The sequence below is a fragment of the Beta vulgaris genome, chromosome 3 (genome assembly GCF_026745355.1).
Source record: "Beta vulgaris subsp. vulgaris cultivar EL10 chromosome 3, EL10.2, whole genome shotgun sequence".
Taxonomy (NCBI): Eukaryota; Viridiplantae; Streptophyta; class Magnoliopsida; order Caryophyllales; family Amaranthaceae; genus Beta; species Beta vulgaris.
The window spans coordinates 5,951,612-5,969,149 of record NC_079204.1 but is presented as its reverse complement, the minus strand read 5'-3'; the positions used below and the strand labels follow the sequence as shown (position 1 = coordinate 5,969,149).

The 17,538-nt window shown below is 35.5% G+C and overlaps 2 protein-coding genes across 7 annotated transcripts; both read right to left on the bottom strand.

Annotated features, from left to right (window-relative positions):
* Positions 1 to 2,567: 2,567 nt before the first annotated feature.
* On the bottom strand, positions 2,568 to 3,559 carry LOC104888364 (hypothetical protein). The gene has a single exon (XM_010673309.4). It carries the CDS (start codon positions 3,555 to 3,557, stop codon positions 2,913 to 2,915), a length of 645 nt encoding a protein of 214 aa, XP_010671611.3. The 5' UTR covers positions 3,558 to 3,559; the 3' UTR covers positions 2,568 to 2,912.
* Positions 3,560 to 4,208: 649 nt separating this feature from the next.
* On the bottom strand, positions 4,209 to 12,934 carry LOC104888363 (DUF21 domain-containing protein At2g14520). 6 transcript variants are annotated; one of them, XM_010673301.4, is made up of 14 exons: positions 12,779 to 12,934; positions 11,631 to 11,798; positions 9,227 to 9,313; positions 9,045 to 9,121; positions 8,887 to 8,970; positions 8,611 to 8,724; positions 8,167 to 8,253; positions 7,876 to 8,015; positions 7,706 to 7,793; positions 7,442 to 7,515; positions 7,066 to 7,247; positions 6,706 to 6,953; positions 5,139 to 5,185; positions 4,209 to 4,740 (listed from the first exon to the last, which is right to left on the bottom strand). In XM_010673301.4, the coding sequence occupies exons 2-14, from the start codon at positions 11,743 to 11,745 to the stop codon at positions 4,452 to 4,454; spliced, it is 1,632 nt and encodes a 543-aa protein (XP_010671603.2). In that variant the 5' UTR covers positions 11,746 to 11,798; positions 12,779 to 12,934; the 3' UTR covers positions 4,209 to 4,451. The 6 variants fall into 6 exon arrangements, with proteins under 6 accessions (XP_010671603.2, XP_048496864.1, XP_048496865.1 ...); XM_048640907.2 differs by lacking the exon at positions 11,631 to 11,798 and adding an exon at positions 10,265 to 10,508 and having other exon boundaries at positions 12,779 to 12,933; XM_048640908.2 differs by lacking the exon at positions 11,631 to 11,798 and adding an exon at positions 10,356 to 10,508 and having other exon boundaries at positions 12,779 to 12,933.
* Positions 12,935 to 17,538: the final 4,604 nt, after the last annotated feature.

The window sequence follows — 17,538 nt, the reverse complement described above, 5'->3', positions numbered from 1 at the left end:
AGCACCCGCGCAACGTTACAAGTCAGGCCGAACTTCCTAGGAATGTTTCGGGAGAAAATATGATCAATCCGAATGTCCAAAAATGTCCTAAAAACAGCCAAAATTGAAGGTTATAATACATGTTTTCGGAATTCCTCGTGGTCCGAGCTCCGAATGCCACATGATTCCTCCTAGGTACATGGTAGGTCATTGGAAAGGAGTCACGTGGCTTGGAAGTTGGAGCGAATATATGCATGCCTTTATGTTCATTGCGAGGTAATTTTAGGTTTCAAGATAAATAAATAAATAAATGGGGGTGTTCAAAGGCTTTTTGAGGCAACACAATGGTGCAAAGCACCCGCACAACTTCACAAGTCACGCCGACTTTCCTAGGAATGTTTCAGGAGAAAATATAACCATGCCCGACGAATTCTAAAAATGTCGCAAAAACAGCCAAAATTGAAGGTTATAATACACGCTTTTAGACTTTCTCGAGGTCTGAGTTCCGAAAGCCACGAGATGCCTCCTAAGGACATGGGAGGTCATTTGAAATGGGTCATGTGGCTTGGAACGAATATATGGATGCATTTACGTTTATTTTGAGGCAAATTTAGGTTTCACGAGAAATGAACAAATGGTGCGTTTGGAGGCTTTCGAGTCAACACAAATGGTGCCAAGCACCCGCGCAATATTACAAGTCACGACGGCAATCCTAGGAATGTTTCGGTAGAAAATATGACTAGGTCTGGCGAAGTCCAAAAATGTCACAAAAACAACCAAAATTGAAGGTTATAATACACGCTTTCAGACTTTCCCGGGATCTGAGCTCTGAATGCTACGGGAGGCCTCCTAAGGACACGGGAGGTCATTGGAAAGGGGTCATGTGGCTTGGAACGAATGTATTGATACATTTACGTTCATTTCGAGGCAAATTTAGGTTTCACGAGAAATGAACAAATGGTGTCAAGCACCTCCGTAACGTTACTAGTCACGCCGACCTTCCTAGGAACGTTTCGGGAGAAAATATGACCAGGTCCGGAAAAGTCCATAAATGTCCCAAAAACATCCAAAATTGAAGGTTATAATACACGTTTTCGGACTTCCTCGAGGTCCGAGCTCCGGACGCCACGTGATTTCTTCTAGGGACATGGTAGGTCATTGGAAAAGAGTCATGTGACTTGGAATGAATATATGAATGCCTTTGCATTCATTTCGAGACAATTTGGGTTTCACGTGAAATGAACAAATGAGGTGTTAGAGGTTTTTCGAGGCAATGCAAATTGTGCCAAGGACCCGTACAACGTTACAAGTCACGTTGGCACTCCTAGGAATGTTTCGGGAGAAAATATGACCAATCCCGGAAAAGTAAATTTTTTTTCCCATAAACAGCCAAAATTGAAGGTTATAATACACTATTTCAGATTTTCCTGAGGTTCGAGTTTCGAACGCCACAAGATGCCTCCTAAGGACATGGGAGGTCATTGGAAAGGAGTCATGTGGCATGGAATTAATATATGGATGTCTTTACGTTCATTGCGAGGTAATTTTAGGTTTCACGAGAAATGAACAAATGACGGTGTTCAGAGGCTTTTTGAGGCAACACAAATGGTGCTAAGCACCCGCGCAAGTTCACAAGTCACGTCGATTCCTAGGAATGTTTCGGAAGAAAATATGACCAGGCCCGGAGAAGTCTAAAAATGTCCCAAAAAACAACCAAAATTGAAGGTTATAAGTAGTAAAAACTAAAGGTGACCCAAACCGTTTAAAATTTAGCCGAACTAATACCTCCTTTCTTTTTCTTTTACAACAATGTGTTTGGACACAATTTTTAAAGATTTGGAACAAATGAGTAGTTTAGCATAAAAGTAACTCTTTAATTGACTAGAGTAGGAGAGAAATCATCCTTGAAAAACAAAAGCAATTTTATAAGGCAAAGTGAGTAATAATTGATGGTTTTAATAAGATAAAGTAAGGGCAATATTGTCAATTAAAGTTGGTTTTTATACGAAAATTGGAATTGTTGCAATAAATGTAAAAGTACCCAAAATAGTAATTATTGTAATATAAAAAGACCGGAGGAAGTATATTGTAACCTCGTCTCTTGTACGAATCTATAATATGTAAACTTTTGTGTATTATAGGAGTTTTAGTGCTTTACAATTTAATACTACCATGCATCATCTATTCTAAAATAAGTAAGATGTTGATGGAGACTGGAATTGAAGAAAGCAAAGAGATAGAAACAAAAAAAATTGTGACCTATGTGCAGAAAGAGTTGGTCTTATAAGAGACTATCTAATTTAAAGTTAAAATATACATTTTTTTTTGGTAAGATGAGGGGATATGGGAAATTACTCAAATGAGTCCTATGATGTTTGATCTCTACACCTCAGCAATAACCAAAAGGGAAGCGATATCACTACTCCATCACCTCAACCTCAATTAGGCAACTATTCAAGTTCAATATTAAGAAGATAACATGCCACTTTTTTAGCTTGCAACAAGATTTGAACTTGTGACCTCTTGGTATTATAACATGTGTTTTCCTTAATATCTTTTAGTAGAAATGGAAAAAAATGCATATCAAGTTCGGAAACACAATACCAACCCGGGCAGCGCCCGAATCCAAATACTAATATAAATTTATCCATTGTACATGCTCTAAGATAGTAGAAAGTTGCATTGTTTTCCTAGCTTCTGCAATAATGGGAGGAGTTTAATCAAGCCAAAGCCTTCCATGCTTACAATATGGATAAAGCTGCTTGCTCCTGTAATCTATATTGGAATAAATAGTGCCTTTTTCTCTGTTACTACATAAAGATTTAGTTATCCCAATAAAAATTTACTTAAAAAGAGTGGGATTAAATCTACCATCATACTTCTACAGAAGAATACAAAAGGATGAATTTCAATTCCTTGCATATGTTCTACAGTCACTTTTTCTGACCATCTTCTTCTTTCCACATCTCAACCCAATTTTCCTTGGCTTCTTCAAAACCAAGAAGAGATCCTTTGTTTTCAGAGTTCCAACTTGTAGATAAAGATCCATAAGCAACCCCAAGAACTGAGCTGCCAAAAAACACAAATGTTGTTATAAATGTAACCCAAAGTGGCACATCCCACATTTGTTTTTCCTTCAATATGTCAAAAGTTTTAAGCAATACAGCCCCCATTGCCATGGGAATCCCTACAGATGCCAGGATCCTTTTGATCATCCTATCGAAAACGATTTCCGGGATTTTATCATCATCATCTTCTTCTTGACTTGAGCTCATTTTTGGTGCATTCTCCTTTTTTTGTATAGATTTTGATCCATTCCCAAATCCTTTGGATTGAGCATGAAGTTTCCAAGATGTTGTTGTGGAGAGTAGAAGGTGGGTTTTTATTGGTGTAGGGTTAAAAGGTTGGTTTCTATGATCCCTTGAACATAGATTTTGAGTGAAGAGAGGTTTATGATAAGAGGTAAACAGGGTGTTCATGTTTTCTTTTCTTGTGTTTAATGCTTGCCCATATAAGATATTTGTATGTTTACCATATTGTGAAGGTTTATCCTGAAAAATGGGTGGAAGTAACCTCATATGAAATTCTAAGATAGTATAATATCTTTTGTCTCATTAGTAAAACAAAATACAAAGGCAAGCCAACCTTCCCCACCTCCCACCCCAAAAACGTAACAAAACTAAAAAAAAATCTCTATTATCGAGTATAAGTGAAGGGGAAGAAAGATGGTGTCCAACAAATAAAAAGTCTGGTATTATCTTTAATGAATTTTTTTAAAAAAATGACCATAAGATTTGGACGTCTTGAGATGTAAGCTACATATTTCATTCATTTTTTTTCTTTTACTTGCTTCCCTTTTTTTTATTAGGAAAAATAATTGGTACAAAGATCAAACCCTACTAGGCTACTAGCTTGCAGGACACACCAACTCAAAGGCTAAGTACAAGGCTCAACAATCCGTAAGTAAATACCCCAACATATTATTAGGATGAGGATTCCAACCCTAGGTAATACCCTGGAATTCAGAATAATACTCCATTGAGCTACCACTTTACTTGCTTCATATGAGAGTATGAGGTAATAAGTTAAATATTAATTGCAATATTGATATTTTTTACAATATATCCTCTCTTACTCTTTCCTAACATATAGGAAACGGAGATTTTTTTTTTCTCTCTTCTATTTCTCGCCTTTCATGAATTCTTATGCATTTTTTCCGATGTTACAAGTATAAAAAAGACGAGGTATTATATATTTGCAAGCTAGATTGCAACATAACATAGTCTGGTAGTGACATTGTTCAGTTCTTTCTTGACATAATGACAAGTATTCATATCTGAAATGTTAGGTACATGTGTATTTCCCAGCAAAAACAAATAACAATAGTAGAAGCTTTTTGGTACATAGGAACTCAGTATAACATAAAATGATGCATTGAGTCATGATACAACATGTTCTTGAATATAAGAAGATCAACGCCGCAGCTTCTCATATGACTTCCTAGATACCTGCTTCGCTGGAGAAGTACGCATGGGAGAACCCAAGTATGTAGAGGGAGAAGCTAGTCTGGATATGATAGGAGGGCTTAGTGGAGATGGTCTTATCAAGGGCGATGGAACAAACGCTTGCATAGGTGATTGCAGAATAGGAGTATTATGATAAGAAGAACGAGGTGATGCTACAGAACTCCAACTCCGATGAGAAACTGGTGTGCCTTCAGGAGTTCTTGATCTTATGACAGGCAGCATATTGATTTGTATACTACAGAAGCAAGAAGTTACGTTCAGATTACAAAAAGGCATACTTGAGTAGCTTGACTAATCTAGTTCTCCCTCCCAACACCCTATGCATTGACAATATTGCCTTTGTGTATCTAACACAATTTGGGTTTAGTAAAGATATTGATGTCATACACTGGGCGCATGAAGGAGAACTAGGTAACTAACTAGCTGTTGGCTGGGCTGTTCAAATACGGAGACATAAATGCAAAGTGTTGAGTTTGTAAATGAGTTTCAATGGATCCTGATAGACCATAATTTTAATCATTTCATATAAAGTCATATATTTTTACGAGTTACCATGATAGCACAAAATTTAGCCTGAAAAGTCAACAGGCAAAGATATGGGCGAGTGAAAAAGATGTACGAAGCCCCACTTACTTGTTATGAACATCAACATAATCATCAGTCTCGTCATATATTTCCTCCTGAAATGCAACGGATACATCAAAAACTTTAATTGACAGAGTAGAAACAAGTAAAAGAAATCGCAACTCAAAGTCGAGAACATAAGAGTCAGATTCAGCTGCATGCCACAGAAATGGTTAGGTTCCAAATTTCTCAATTAAATTGGCACAAACATATTTAAATTGCATGATGTTCTTCACTTATATACCAAGATGTCTTAAAAAATATAGCAAGGGCTTATCAAATATTGAATGTGTATTAACTGGAATCTTATCAAAAGCTAAAGGAAAACTTTTCGCTGTAACATCCCCCATCTCCCCCACAAAAAGGCAAGTTATCTTGTCCCATACTGATATAAAAAACCTTATCACCATTGGAAAATGTTTGGATGACCCTAAGAGTTGAAAACCCTCATGAGAGAACTAGAGACCAGAGGAGAAAAAAATTATTGGATTTTATGACATGAGGGCTGTTAGTTGCTACCTTATCATTGTCCATGGCCTTATAGTCTTTGACTGGTTGTTTAGTTAACATACATATACACGAGAAGTTAATTTTCCTAGGAAGTTCTACTTCCACCAAATAGAGAAAATTGCTTACTAGTCCCCCTCGATAGTGAAACTTCCCATGGGACAAGAACTTCGTGTGTTCAACTAACAAAATCAGCACTTCCTAGAAAATAAAATTAGATGGGCACTGTAAATTCTTGGAAAGGTACTTCCTACATCTAACCTAACAAACACTTAAAACTAAGATTTAAGTTACTTTGGTTTCCAAGTTCGCGCTGCAACTAACCTCCCTTGATCAGCTCATCAATACCCGTAAGCTGTGTATCTCTAAACCATCAAGTCATGAATTATCATTATGATCAATGCATCATCACCATATCACTAATCAAGAATCTCTAACCTTAACACCCGCAAGATTATATATACAAGAATCGTTATTACCAAGAATACAAGAGCAATAGCCCCAACAAAACGATTAATACAAAAGAAAGAGTCTAAAGCAATTATAAAGTATTACACATGTGATTATATGAACTCATGTAAACAAAAAAGTTGTACTCCATCCATCCTTAAATAGAAGAAAATTAACTATATCATCTATTGTGTTAAAATAATAAACTACTTCTGATTACAGTAAGTTAAAATTTACATTTCCCCATTACCCTTAATAATTACCTTAACTAAAGATGAAATGCCACATTGCTAAGGTGGAGATGTAAAAGGACCATCAATAAAGTATGGCCTAATATTTAAAGATGGAGATAGTAGGATTATTTTATCTAGATTGAAGAATGCAAAGGCTACACATAACACTGATTAATTTCATCTATTTGTAAAATACCGATGTTACTCGACACTCTCTCACTTCATACATACATAATTATTTTTTAAAAATTCTCTTTCTCATATATCTTGCTATATAATATACATCTCAAACTATAGTAGTTATACAACTCAGTTCCATTAATTGAAATGTTTTAGGAAGCAAAAAGAGAAGAAAAGGAAAATAGAAGGCTCTTAATTAGTTTTACCTGCAGAAGTTCCTCCATTACGTCCTCCATTGTGATGATACCAATAACTTCTTCACTGGGATCTGCACAGGAATCTAAATCAGGAACTTGCAGAATGGCTGCATCTTCATGATGCAGAATCATACTTTTGCCTAGCTCCAAGGCATCAATTACTGGATGATTATGAGGTCCAGTTTTCGTTGAATGCACAGCAGATGTGTTTCTCAACGTTTCCTTTTGTTCTTTTCTATGATACTGATGATTTGTCCCTGTGAAATTGTGTGTACAGCTTTAAATGTGAATTATCTCGGCAAAGTCTACTACTGCAGCAGAATTTCTCATACACTAACATCATCAAGACATCACTTATTCTAAGAATACCTTTTTTCCCTGATTGTTCGGGTATCCGTATCACACTCGCCTTCACCGCAGATGTAGCCGAATTGAAAGTAGCATCTGACATATCTTTCAGGCCTTGTTTGCTCCTCACAACTACACCCATATGGCTATGACCCTTTTGAAATTGATTCAGAACATCATAGAGTGGCAAGTGATCATAAAATCTGTAACAGTTACAATGCTCATCTTCAGTTATAACAGCACGCACATAATTATAAAGTGAAGACGGCCGTGGCTATGAATGACCACAAAAGCTGCCCCAATAAACTAATAAAGTTAATATTACGAATTTCAAATTTAGTCCAAAAGAAATGAGTTTCAAAGTCAGCAACTTATGTGTAATAGAGGAAGGTCAAACCTGGAGATTTTTCTAATAGTAAGATTTCTTATTACAGTTTCATCTTCAGGGTGGCAAATAATCAAATTTTTAACCTGAAATTGATAGAAAAATTATGCCAAGTTCCATGAAAACTGCATGGATGGAACTACACAGTCAAATAATATAATACAATAATAATAACTGAACAAAGGGTGCAAAACTGCAGATACATCCCCATGATTTGACAGAAAAGTTTGTAATTCTTGACAGGGAATATCAATGTATGTATCTCTATTTTCGCACCAATATAAGGCCAATGATATTTGTTGAACTGCCAGAGAAGACAGGTACTCGACTATGTCCCTTCCTCATTATCAGTTCCATTGTGTCCCTGAAAACATAATTGATGGTGACAACTCAAAGATCAGGAAATATAATTATACCACAACTAACAAGGCTTTTGAGAAGCTTACTTGTCAAGTTTAGCATCTATATCAAGCGAAAATACTTTAGACATGGGAGTCATAGCATCTTTAGCAGTCTTTGTTGTTAAATCCAGAGCCCCTCCAATGATGGTAGTTTCATCATGGGTCAACTCACCACCTTTGCCTGCCTAATGTGATAAAGATATCTCCGTATTATGACACTTCTATCAATGATTAGCAGGTTGTAAATTTACAGCAAAACAATCTTATGCTGCAACACCATCCCAATCTGACTTTTACAGTAGAATTTATGATTGCATATAGGTATATACCACAGACCTCATTAGCATGTAGGTCCACAAAAGTTTTCAGCTCCGAGCGTCTTAGCAAAACAGCATGTCCTTTTCCAAGCAACCAGTCCAACAGCTGCCACACGAATACAGAAAATAAATCAGTACTAGTTAATAGAAGAGACAGGCAGACAGCAGTACCCTCTATGCTTCACTTTCCATTTTACAGAGTATTAAGAAGGAAAGAAACACCCCTCAAAAAAAAAAAAGAAGGAAAGAAACAGATTCAACGTTCAAGAACTCAGATTTTCCCTAAGAGATGCATTATCACCTCAGACTAGGCAGGATAAACCCTCCTCCATTAAAACTACCTATCTCATCAATCTCATCTGATTATAATATAAGATTATGTAAATGCTTTTTTACTTCTCTCATTTTCAGGCCCCTGCCCCTGTTTTACCTCATTTGATGGTGGCCAATGAAGTAAACTTACCTTGCTGATAGGGTAGGAAATGGGCAATAGAAGAATGACAAGTAGACGGACCAAAACAGAAAGTTTTGCGCCTACACTTAGTCCATACTGAGAGCACACAGCTTGCGGGATTATCTGCAATACGATGATAGTGTAAACATACTCAGATACTCTTATAAAAGAGCCATGGATAGTATCCAAAACTGAGGCAGGGGCAACAATAAAAGAGAAAAGGGAGGACAGAAAGAGAGCAACAACGATGTCAGAAGTCACAATGATACAAAATATTCCAATTACCTCACCAAATGCAAGTATAAGAGTGACTGATATCAATATGGAAGCCCATGCTGGGAGAAGCGCGTCAACAAAAATTGGCAAAGCCTGGAGAACGAAAAGATGGTGAACAAGAAAAAAGGCGGGGGAAAGACCACTGAAATTTTGAGTAGCAGATATACCTCCATGGCCATGGCATTATATATGAGGAGGGTGCATAGTAGCAAGTGTTGGTTTTTAACAAGAGGCAAAATCTTCCCTGTAATGATCAGGAAATGCAAAAGAATTGAGAAAGGGAACTTGGTCTGTCTGTCAAGGAATATTCTAAATAAAAACATAGGAGAAATAATAATTATACATCAACCTGCATTTTTCCTGTCCTTGGGCTGGCCGGACTTTACAAGAACCTCGAGATCAACTAAGCTGAGAGACATGAGCCCTAGGGTAAGACCTGACATAAGACCAGCAAAGCACACAAGAGCCACACATATGATCAGATAAACCCAAAACATGGGTTCACAGCAAGGTACATCATTTGCAGCCATCTTTTCCAGGAAAAGATTACAGGGAACTGGAGTCAAGCAAACAAAACTATAGAATCCTTATGCAAAAATATCTCCTTCACCAAAAAAATGTAATGTGTCGAGAGCCCCCAACAACTGAAAAATGATTTCAAAATGAAAAAGGGTGATCGAAGATATAAAGGGAGAAAAGTGAAGCTGCAGCACGAATATGAAGACGACAGCATTGAATAAGAAGGGTGAATGGCCATGCAGTTCAGCACCCTCAACTTACCCTCAAAATTAGGAAAGATGACAAATCAGACAAACCAACAGGCACAAAGAGTTAGAAACCCACATTTCAAAAACCCTAACTGCCAAAGGTTGTATAAAATACTAACTGCTGCACTATTGGAAATTTTACTAGTACTAAGACTATAACAACTCCCAACTAGTATGTCCTGCTATATTGTAGGTCTAAGGGTACGCAACTGTACTTAGACTTACCCCTAATTAGTATAGTATAATTGAGCAACTGTTTCCATTCACTATGACAAATCTTAATGATAATCATTAACCCAATCCCTGAAAGGGTAAGGGGCAATTAATCGTACGGAGCCCTGGTTCATACAAATATAGGAAGATAGTTCCAGTTTGGCCCTTATTTTGAAATGCATTGAGTGCTGAATAACTTTGTTAAGCCAATTTAAGGTGGTCCTTTATGACCCAAAACTAATATATTATCAATAATTCTTTCAACCCATTGGCATGGGACAAGTGTACCATAACCACCATAGGGGCTCAATATAAAAAATTCTAGAAATACGAATAGAAAGTATTGGGTAAGGAATATAATATATGCTGGAATGTGGTAGTAAGTTTATAAACTAATAGAGCTGTACCAAAGTGGCTCAGTAACAGTACATCAGCAAATATGACTCAGTAGTAAGTATGCAAATTGAGTTGAAACCCTTCAATAAGGGAAGCTAACACCTCAATTTGGTGGCTCAAGCTTAGAAAATGAAAGTCTTTTCAGTGTCATCATGAACTCCAGAGAGCCATGGGTACTGAAGATAATCTTCATCCTCCAAAGATTTGTGGCTCGAGATTTGCTATTAAAAGTGTAGAACACAAACTTGTTCAGACCTGCAGGAAAAAATAAAAATGTAACACATCTTCACATCAAAATCTTGGGTTCCTGTAAAAAGTCCAAACATTTTGTGGTATTTGACTAAAACGAACAGGAATGATACTATTTGTTTACATATCTGTTTACTAGAATCTCCTGTCCCATGTTATTTGGAAACATAGCAGAAGTGGACGCAGGAAAGGCAATAAATCCAAAGTAGGAAAGTTTGACTGTTCACCAATGCAATCTATACCCATATACCTTAGCCATTTCACTAATATAGAAATGACTTCTAGACTTGTAGTTGTATATAACTCATATGTGTGAGATTCTAATGACAGATGCCAACTAGTGGGATCATTCCTCCCGATGCAAAGTTACTGTGAGGTATATGCTTTCCTTAATCATTACTTTATGAACTCGTAAACTACCCTAAATACCACTAAATGGATATATACATGCCACCTAATGACTGACAAGAAGATTCATCCAAGAATGAATGTAGTAGGTCTAGAAACGCCTAAATAATTTCAGAATGTTGTTAACTAGCTATATATAATTGCCGAAAGCATCATAAAGATGAACACTATTCTTCAATGCTGTAGTTCCTCAATAAGTAAATAAATACAATCAAATGCACATAAGGTTAGGTACAATTCGTGATTAAATATCCAGAATGGTGGTTTCGTGGGTATTGCCCAAGCATGGAAATAATGGCACGTACATGCAGAATAACAGAAAGGAATTTGCAATAAAAATTCAGCCATTGACATCATTTGCAACAAATTGACCCAGTCACTGCCTAAGATACAGTTACAACTGGTATGTGAAAAGCTTGAGTGTAAAAGTGCAGCAGTTCTTAATTTCTTATAAGTCTTCCCACAATAGCATCGATTGTTGTCAATATTATAGAAGTTAAAGCTCCTGGCTCCACGTCAATTTTCTAAATTAAGCGTCTTTCAGGCTTTCGAAAAAAACAATTTCAGAAATTCACACAAGATATAAAGGCTTTGTCTACTGAGCTATGGATATGTCACATAGACTTCAGTAGAAGTGTTTAAAAAAAGTACAATTGACTTAAGTTGTTTTCAGAAAATTTGCATATAAGCGGTCAAATTGAAGCATCCAGTTGTGCTTACTGTTGTCACCGGTACGGGAAAATAATCCTCCGCGTACTTTTGTTAAATTAGCCTGAAAGTATACCATTGCGGCCTTCCAGGTACAAGCTCGCTTGTTTTGGATCGCAATTTGCATTTTAGCAAATCAGGTAACATTGGTGTATACACATGAAGGAGTGCCAAAGTACCCTGAACAATTACTCAAAAGGTGAGAAAAGGAGATTGTGTTCTAATTACTATATAAATTTATCAGTATTTATCAAATTATTCTTACTATCTAACGGAACACTCTATTGGATCAAAAGACGAGTCAATGTTGACAAAAAAGAAGTCCCTTCCCAAATGATATAAAAATTGGAATCAAGATCAAAGGAGAAAAATTTCCTATTCCTTTGCCGGAAAGATATGCGGCCATAAAAGGAGATTAACTGGACTCGACCTATAACGGGCAGTAAGGTTTCAGTATGACTACATCCCTGATACACAAGGATCATAACTCAATTCCAAACTTCTACATGCTTTTTGCTGGACAAAAAGAAAAGGGATTTGCGAATCCAAATTGAAACCTTGTTAAGGCACTACATCTACATCAACATCATCATCAAAATTAACCTAATATCCCCAAAAAAGCACAAATCTTCAAACGCGCCATTTTCATTCGGTCCATCATAATCACAGCAAAAGAGCAATGAACATTTTTGGTTATGTTAGCAATGCACAAATACTTAATCCATATACAATACCAATTAAGGAACTAGTTAACTGAAAATATGTAAACTTAATATAATAATCTTCAAAGCACACTGAGAATGGGACTCTCCATCAAGCCCCCACAAATTAATTGTTGTCTGGGTAGATGAGCACATACTCAATTAACCATTGGAGTAGAAAAAGCATACCCATAAAAAAAAAAAAAATACTCCTAGGTTCTCAATCCAACCATGCAAAGCCATGGAATATGATCCATTCATCATATGTACACACAAAACTCCAAAAACTCATCAATAAAATATTCTCAATTCTAATAATCAATAGGGTTTTACAAATAAAGAATCAATATTCAATAGGGTGTAATTAAATTAAATTCAAGGCATATTTTACACAAATGATAATTGATAATATGGGAATTGAATAAATCAAATTATTATTACCGAAACACTGGAGCTCACCTTGGTGCCCTTTGGTTCTAGTAAAGGGTCAGGGTTGGAATCAGACATCAAAAGACGGCATAGCCTGTCCTTTGCTTCCTTCTTCACCATTTTTTAACTTTCCTTGTTTTATGTGATTTCTTCCCTTTTGAGCTTAGGTTTGTTAAGTTTGGTTCATATGGAAGAGTTTGCCTGGGAGGAGGCAGTCTAATTTTAAATTAAAATTAGGCAATGGTAAGTTCAATATTAAAAAGAGAATTAATCTAATAGTGATTATGTGACTAGTTTAATTTGTTTAGTTATTAGATCTACTTTTATGTTAAAATTAGACCGTCTTTTTTAATAATTTTTGCATATGGAGAAATAAAATTCCCATGAATTACATATAATAGGGAATAGATATCAAATGAAATTTATAGAAATTTACTAAAAGTGTTGGGTTGACAAAGTATCACACATCCATGTGGAGGAAGGTTTGGAGAATTGTTAGATTTTATCAATATTGTGATTTTGACATAATAAAATTTTGATTAATCTAATTTGATGTGTATTTTGGTTTTGAATTAGTTTGTATATATGGTATGACTTCAAATCTATGAGTTAATTACTATTTAACAAAAAAAAAAAAAATTTGTGAGTTTCACTTCTCCTATTTTGTCAAATTTTTACTAACTAAACAATTTACCCATTTTTACATTTCTCAACTAGTATTTTTGGCCCATGCGATGTCTCGTGCAGTCTCAATTAACAAATATATCATTATACTTATGTGTCATAATTGATTTTATTAACTGTTAGGAAATCGGTGTTGTAGTTTGATTAATGCGGAACAGAAAATCAATGAAATAATGAAGGTGAGAAAACTATAAAGATGAACAAACAAATAATACAAGGATTTACGTGGTTCAGTCAAATTTGACCTACATCCACAGGTGGGGGATTAGAGCTTCTTCACTATAATGGAGAAAATCAGAGAGAATAATACAAGGAATCCTAAATCTAGAGGCTAAAAGTGTTTCATAAGTTGTGTTAATAATAATGAACACTAAGAGCCCTTTTATAATCATAGGGAACCCGTACAAACCCTAAAAGATAATTTAAAACGGAAAAATATCGAAAAAAACGCGTTCAGCGAACTAAACCACGCACCGCCCGATTGGGTCGGGCGAAATCCGCCCGATCGGGCCCGGGACGAAACAACTTTGTCAGTTTTCCGTAAAACAGTTATAACTTTCTCGTTTCTCATCGAAATTGGGCATATGACCTATCGTTGGAAAGCTCTTTGAACAAGCTATCACCTCCAATTTGAATCACATCAAAATCATTTATAGATTGAGAGATATGTGCATTCAAAGTTAGCCTTATGCCATTCACAAGATTTCAAGTCATATTTAACATTAACTTTTTGTAATTTTTTTTCTAATGTGAAGTTGGAAAATGGAAGTTTTTTGTTTTTTTTGGCAGTGGGTATGGAAAATGGAAGTTATAGAATGATAAAATATTTCAAAGAATTAGGGATAAAATAATGTCAATGGAATTGGGGTAAGAGAATGTTTTACCTCAATAAAAGTATTAGAGATCAAAAAGTTTTGTCTATGCCTTCGTTATTACATATGATAATAATTAAATATTGAAATTGTAGTGGATTGGTGGTAAAACTCTGACATATTATTTCAAAGATCATATGTTTGAATCCTAATAGCTACAAATTGTTAATATTTTTTTAATGAGATCATAAATATGTATTCGAAGTGATATAAACATTTTTTAATATATTTCTATAGATTCTATTCTTTATGTTTTCTCATATTATACTAACTACACCCTAAACCCTATCTTGCCAAATTATCTCTATTACATAAGGGAAGGGGGACCTATGGTGTCCTCTTTTGAACTGACTATTTTGCCCCCCTTCCCTTACTAAATTACAAAAATAATATCAATATCAAAATGGGGATTCAAACAAATCTACCGGAAATTAAATTTCAACATTACTCCCAAATCACTTATGTTAGGAAACTTTACAAATCCCTTTCTAAATCACGTTCAAGAAATCCCGCAAATCACTAAACTTTGCAAAAAACTAAAAATTAACTTACAAACCAAAACTAATATAGTAGGGCATAAATACATAAAAAAAATATTCACATAATTCACTTACAAATGATTGTTCTCAAGAACTCACAAATTTCACTTACAAATTGTTCTTTACCTATACACGCTATGCATAAAAATCTGTAAAAAAAACATAAAATTTCGATGGGGATATCACACATTTGTCCATCGGCGAATCGCAAATTTCCAAAAAGGTATCAATTCTTTTAATCTTCCAAGTTATTTCAAATTAGTTGAAAAAACAATAGCAATTGTTATGTAGCGACTAACAGAAAAAAGGGAGAAAAAAGGGAGAAAAAAGGGAGATGATAGCAATTAGTTAAAAAGGACTTAAATTTAACCCTTTATTTTCACATGAAATGAGAGAACAAGATAGAAGTAACAAATTTAGTTTTTTTTTTTAAAAAAATTCCAATATTAAAAATTCTGCTCATAACTTTTGCAAAAAAACCATTTTCACAAATAAATTTTGAAAAAAAAAAAAACCAAAATCAAAGTTTTCGCGAACGGTTTTTGCAAAAATCAATTTTCAGAAAACAATTAAATTAATTTGCTAAAACCATTTTCATAAAAAAAATACCATTTTCACAAAAAAAAATTACATTATTTTGCGAAAACAAATAGTGAAATTAAGCACCAAGACAACTGTAAAATTTTGAAATGGAAAAAAAAGGGCTTTTACACAATTTAAATTTAATTCATTTTCATGTTAAATCAGAAAATAAGATAAATGAAACGATTTTTGTTTTTTTTTTTTAAAATTCCAATATCAAATTGTGTATGTAAATTTAGAATTTTATCTCAAATATAATTTTAAATATGAGACTGATGAAAATTTTAAATATAAGTTTGTGAAATCATAATAGATGTTAGGCAAGGGAAAAAAACTGAAATTGATTCATACTTTTCGGATTAAATTTTGGGATGATAGATAATCGACCCAAGAAAAAACTGAAGTTGGTTTGCTTCCTTCAAAAGTGGTTGATACGGCTGATGGATTTTTGATGAATTAGATCTACTGCTTTGCTTAATACTTGAAAAGGCTGATTTTCTTATTGTATAGTGTATAGTTTGATGAACTAGGTTCCTTGAAAATATGGTTTGTAGATTTGTAGTGAGAGGAGAGAGAAAATGAATAATAAAAGTAGTGGAATTATACTGATGTCGTTGCCAAGTAGTGGAAAAGGTAGTGAAATATTTTTTGTTAAATTCTAGAAGGATGTGCCTACAGGCTACAACACGTCACTCAAAATTTTGGGTTTCAAATACAAGTGTGGATCAAAGTATAAATTAGCCAAATTATAATCTTAATTCCAAGCCACATGACTCCTTTCCAATGACCTCCCATGTCCTTAGAAGGCATCCCGTGGCGTCGGAGCTCTGGCCCCGGGAAAATCCAAAAGTGGGTAACCTTCAATTTTGGCTGTTTTTGGGACATTTTTGGATTTTTCAGGGTTGGTCATATTTTCTCCTGAAACGTACCTAGGAAGACCGACATGACCAGTAACGTTGCGCGGGTGCTTAACATCATTTTTGTTGTCTCGAAAAGCCTCTGAACACCCCATTTATTCATTTCTTGTCAAACCCAAAATTAACTCGAAATGAACGTAAAGACATTCACATATTCGTTCCAAGCCATGTGACTGCTTTCCAATGACCTCCCATGTCTTTAAGAGGCATCCGGTGGCATTCGAAGCTCGGCCCCCGAGAAAATCCGAAAACGTGTATTATAGCCTTCAATTTTGGGTGTTTTTGGGACATTTTTGGACATCTCTGGCCTATTCATATTTTTTCCCGAAACTTTCCTAGGAAAGACGACGTGACTTGTAATATTGCGTGGGTACTTGGCACCATTTGCCTTACCTCGAGAAGCCTCTGAACACCACCTTTGTTCATTTCTTGTGAAACCCAAAATTGTCTCAAAATGAATGTAAAGGTATCCACATATTCGTTCAAATCCAAATGACTCCTTTCCAATGACCTCTCATGTCCCTATGAGGCATCCCGTGGCGTTCGGAGTTCGGGTCCCGGGAAATTCCGAAAGCGTGTATTATAACCTTCAATTTTGGGACATTTTTGGACGTCTTCGAGCCTGGTCATATTTTCTCCCGAAACATTCATAGGAAAGCCAACGTGAGTTGTAACGTTGCGCGGGTGCTTAGCACCATTTGTGTTGCCTCGAAAAGCCTCTGGACACCCCATTTCATTTCTCGTGAATCCTAAAATTGTCTTGAAATGAACGTAAAGGCATCCACATACCCGTTCCAAGCCACATGAATCCTTTCCAATGACCTCCCATATTCCTAGGATAGACACCGGTTCGTTCGGAGCTCGAACCCAGGAATGTTCGAAAGCGTGTATTATAACCTTAAATTTTGGGTGTTTTGCGATATTTTTGGACTTTTTCAGGCCTTATCATATTTTCCCTTGAAACATTCCTATGAGTACCGATGTGACTTGTAACGTTGCAAGGGTGCTTGGCACCATTTGCATCGCCTCGAAAAGTTTCTAAACTCCCCTTTTTTTTTGGCAATTCAAAATAGTTATTGATAACCAAAAAAAAACAGATACAACACTCCATTTTTATTTTCTCGTGAAACCCAAAATTGACCCGAAATGAACATAAAGGCATCCACATATTCGTTCCAAGCCATATGACTTATTTG

Bases quoted from the DNA above. Each gene is read 5' to 3' on its own strand.
- LOC104888364 (XM_010673309.4), bottom strand. From the start codon at position 3,557: ATGAGGTTACTTCCACCCATTTTTCAGGATAAACCTTCACAATATGGT.
- LOC104888363 (XM_010673301.4), bottom strand. From the start codon at position 11,745: ATGCAAATTGCGATCCAAAACAAGCGAGCTTGTACCTGGAAGGCCGCA. The intron at 9,314-11,630 runs GTAAGCACAACT...GTCTTATGTCAG, and splicing joins TTCCCGTACCGGTGACAACA to GTCTTACCCTAGGGCTCATG. The intron at 4,741-5,138 runs GTAAGTGGGGCT...TTGCTTCTGTAG, and splicing joins TATGTTGATGTTCATAACAA to TATACAAATCAATATGCTGC.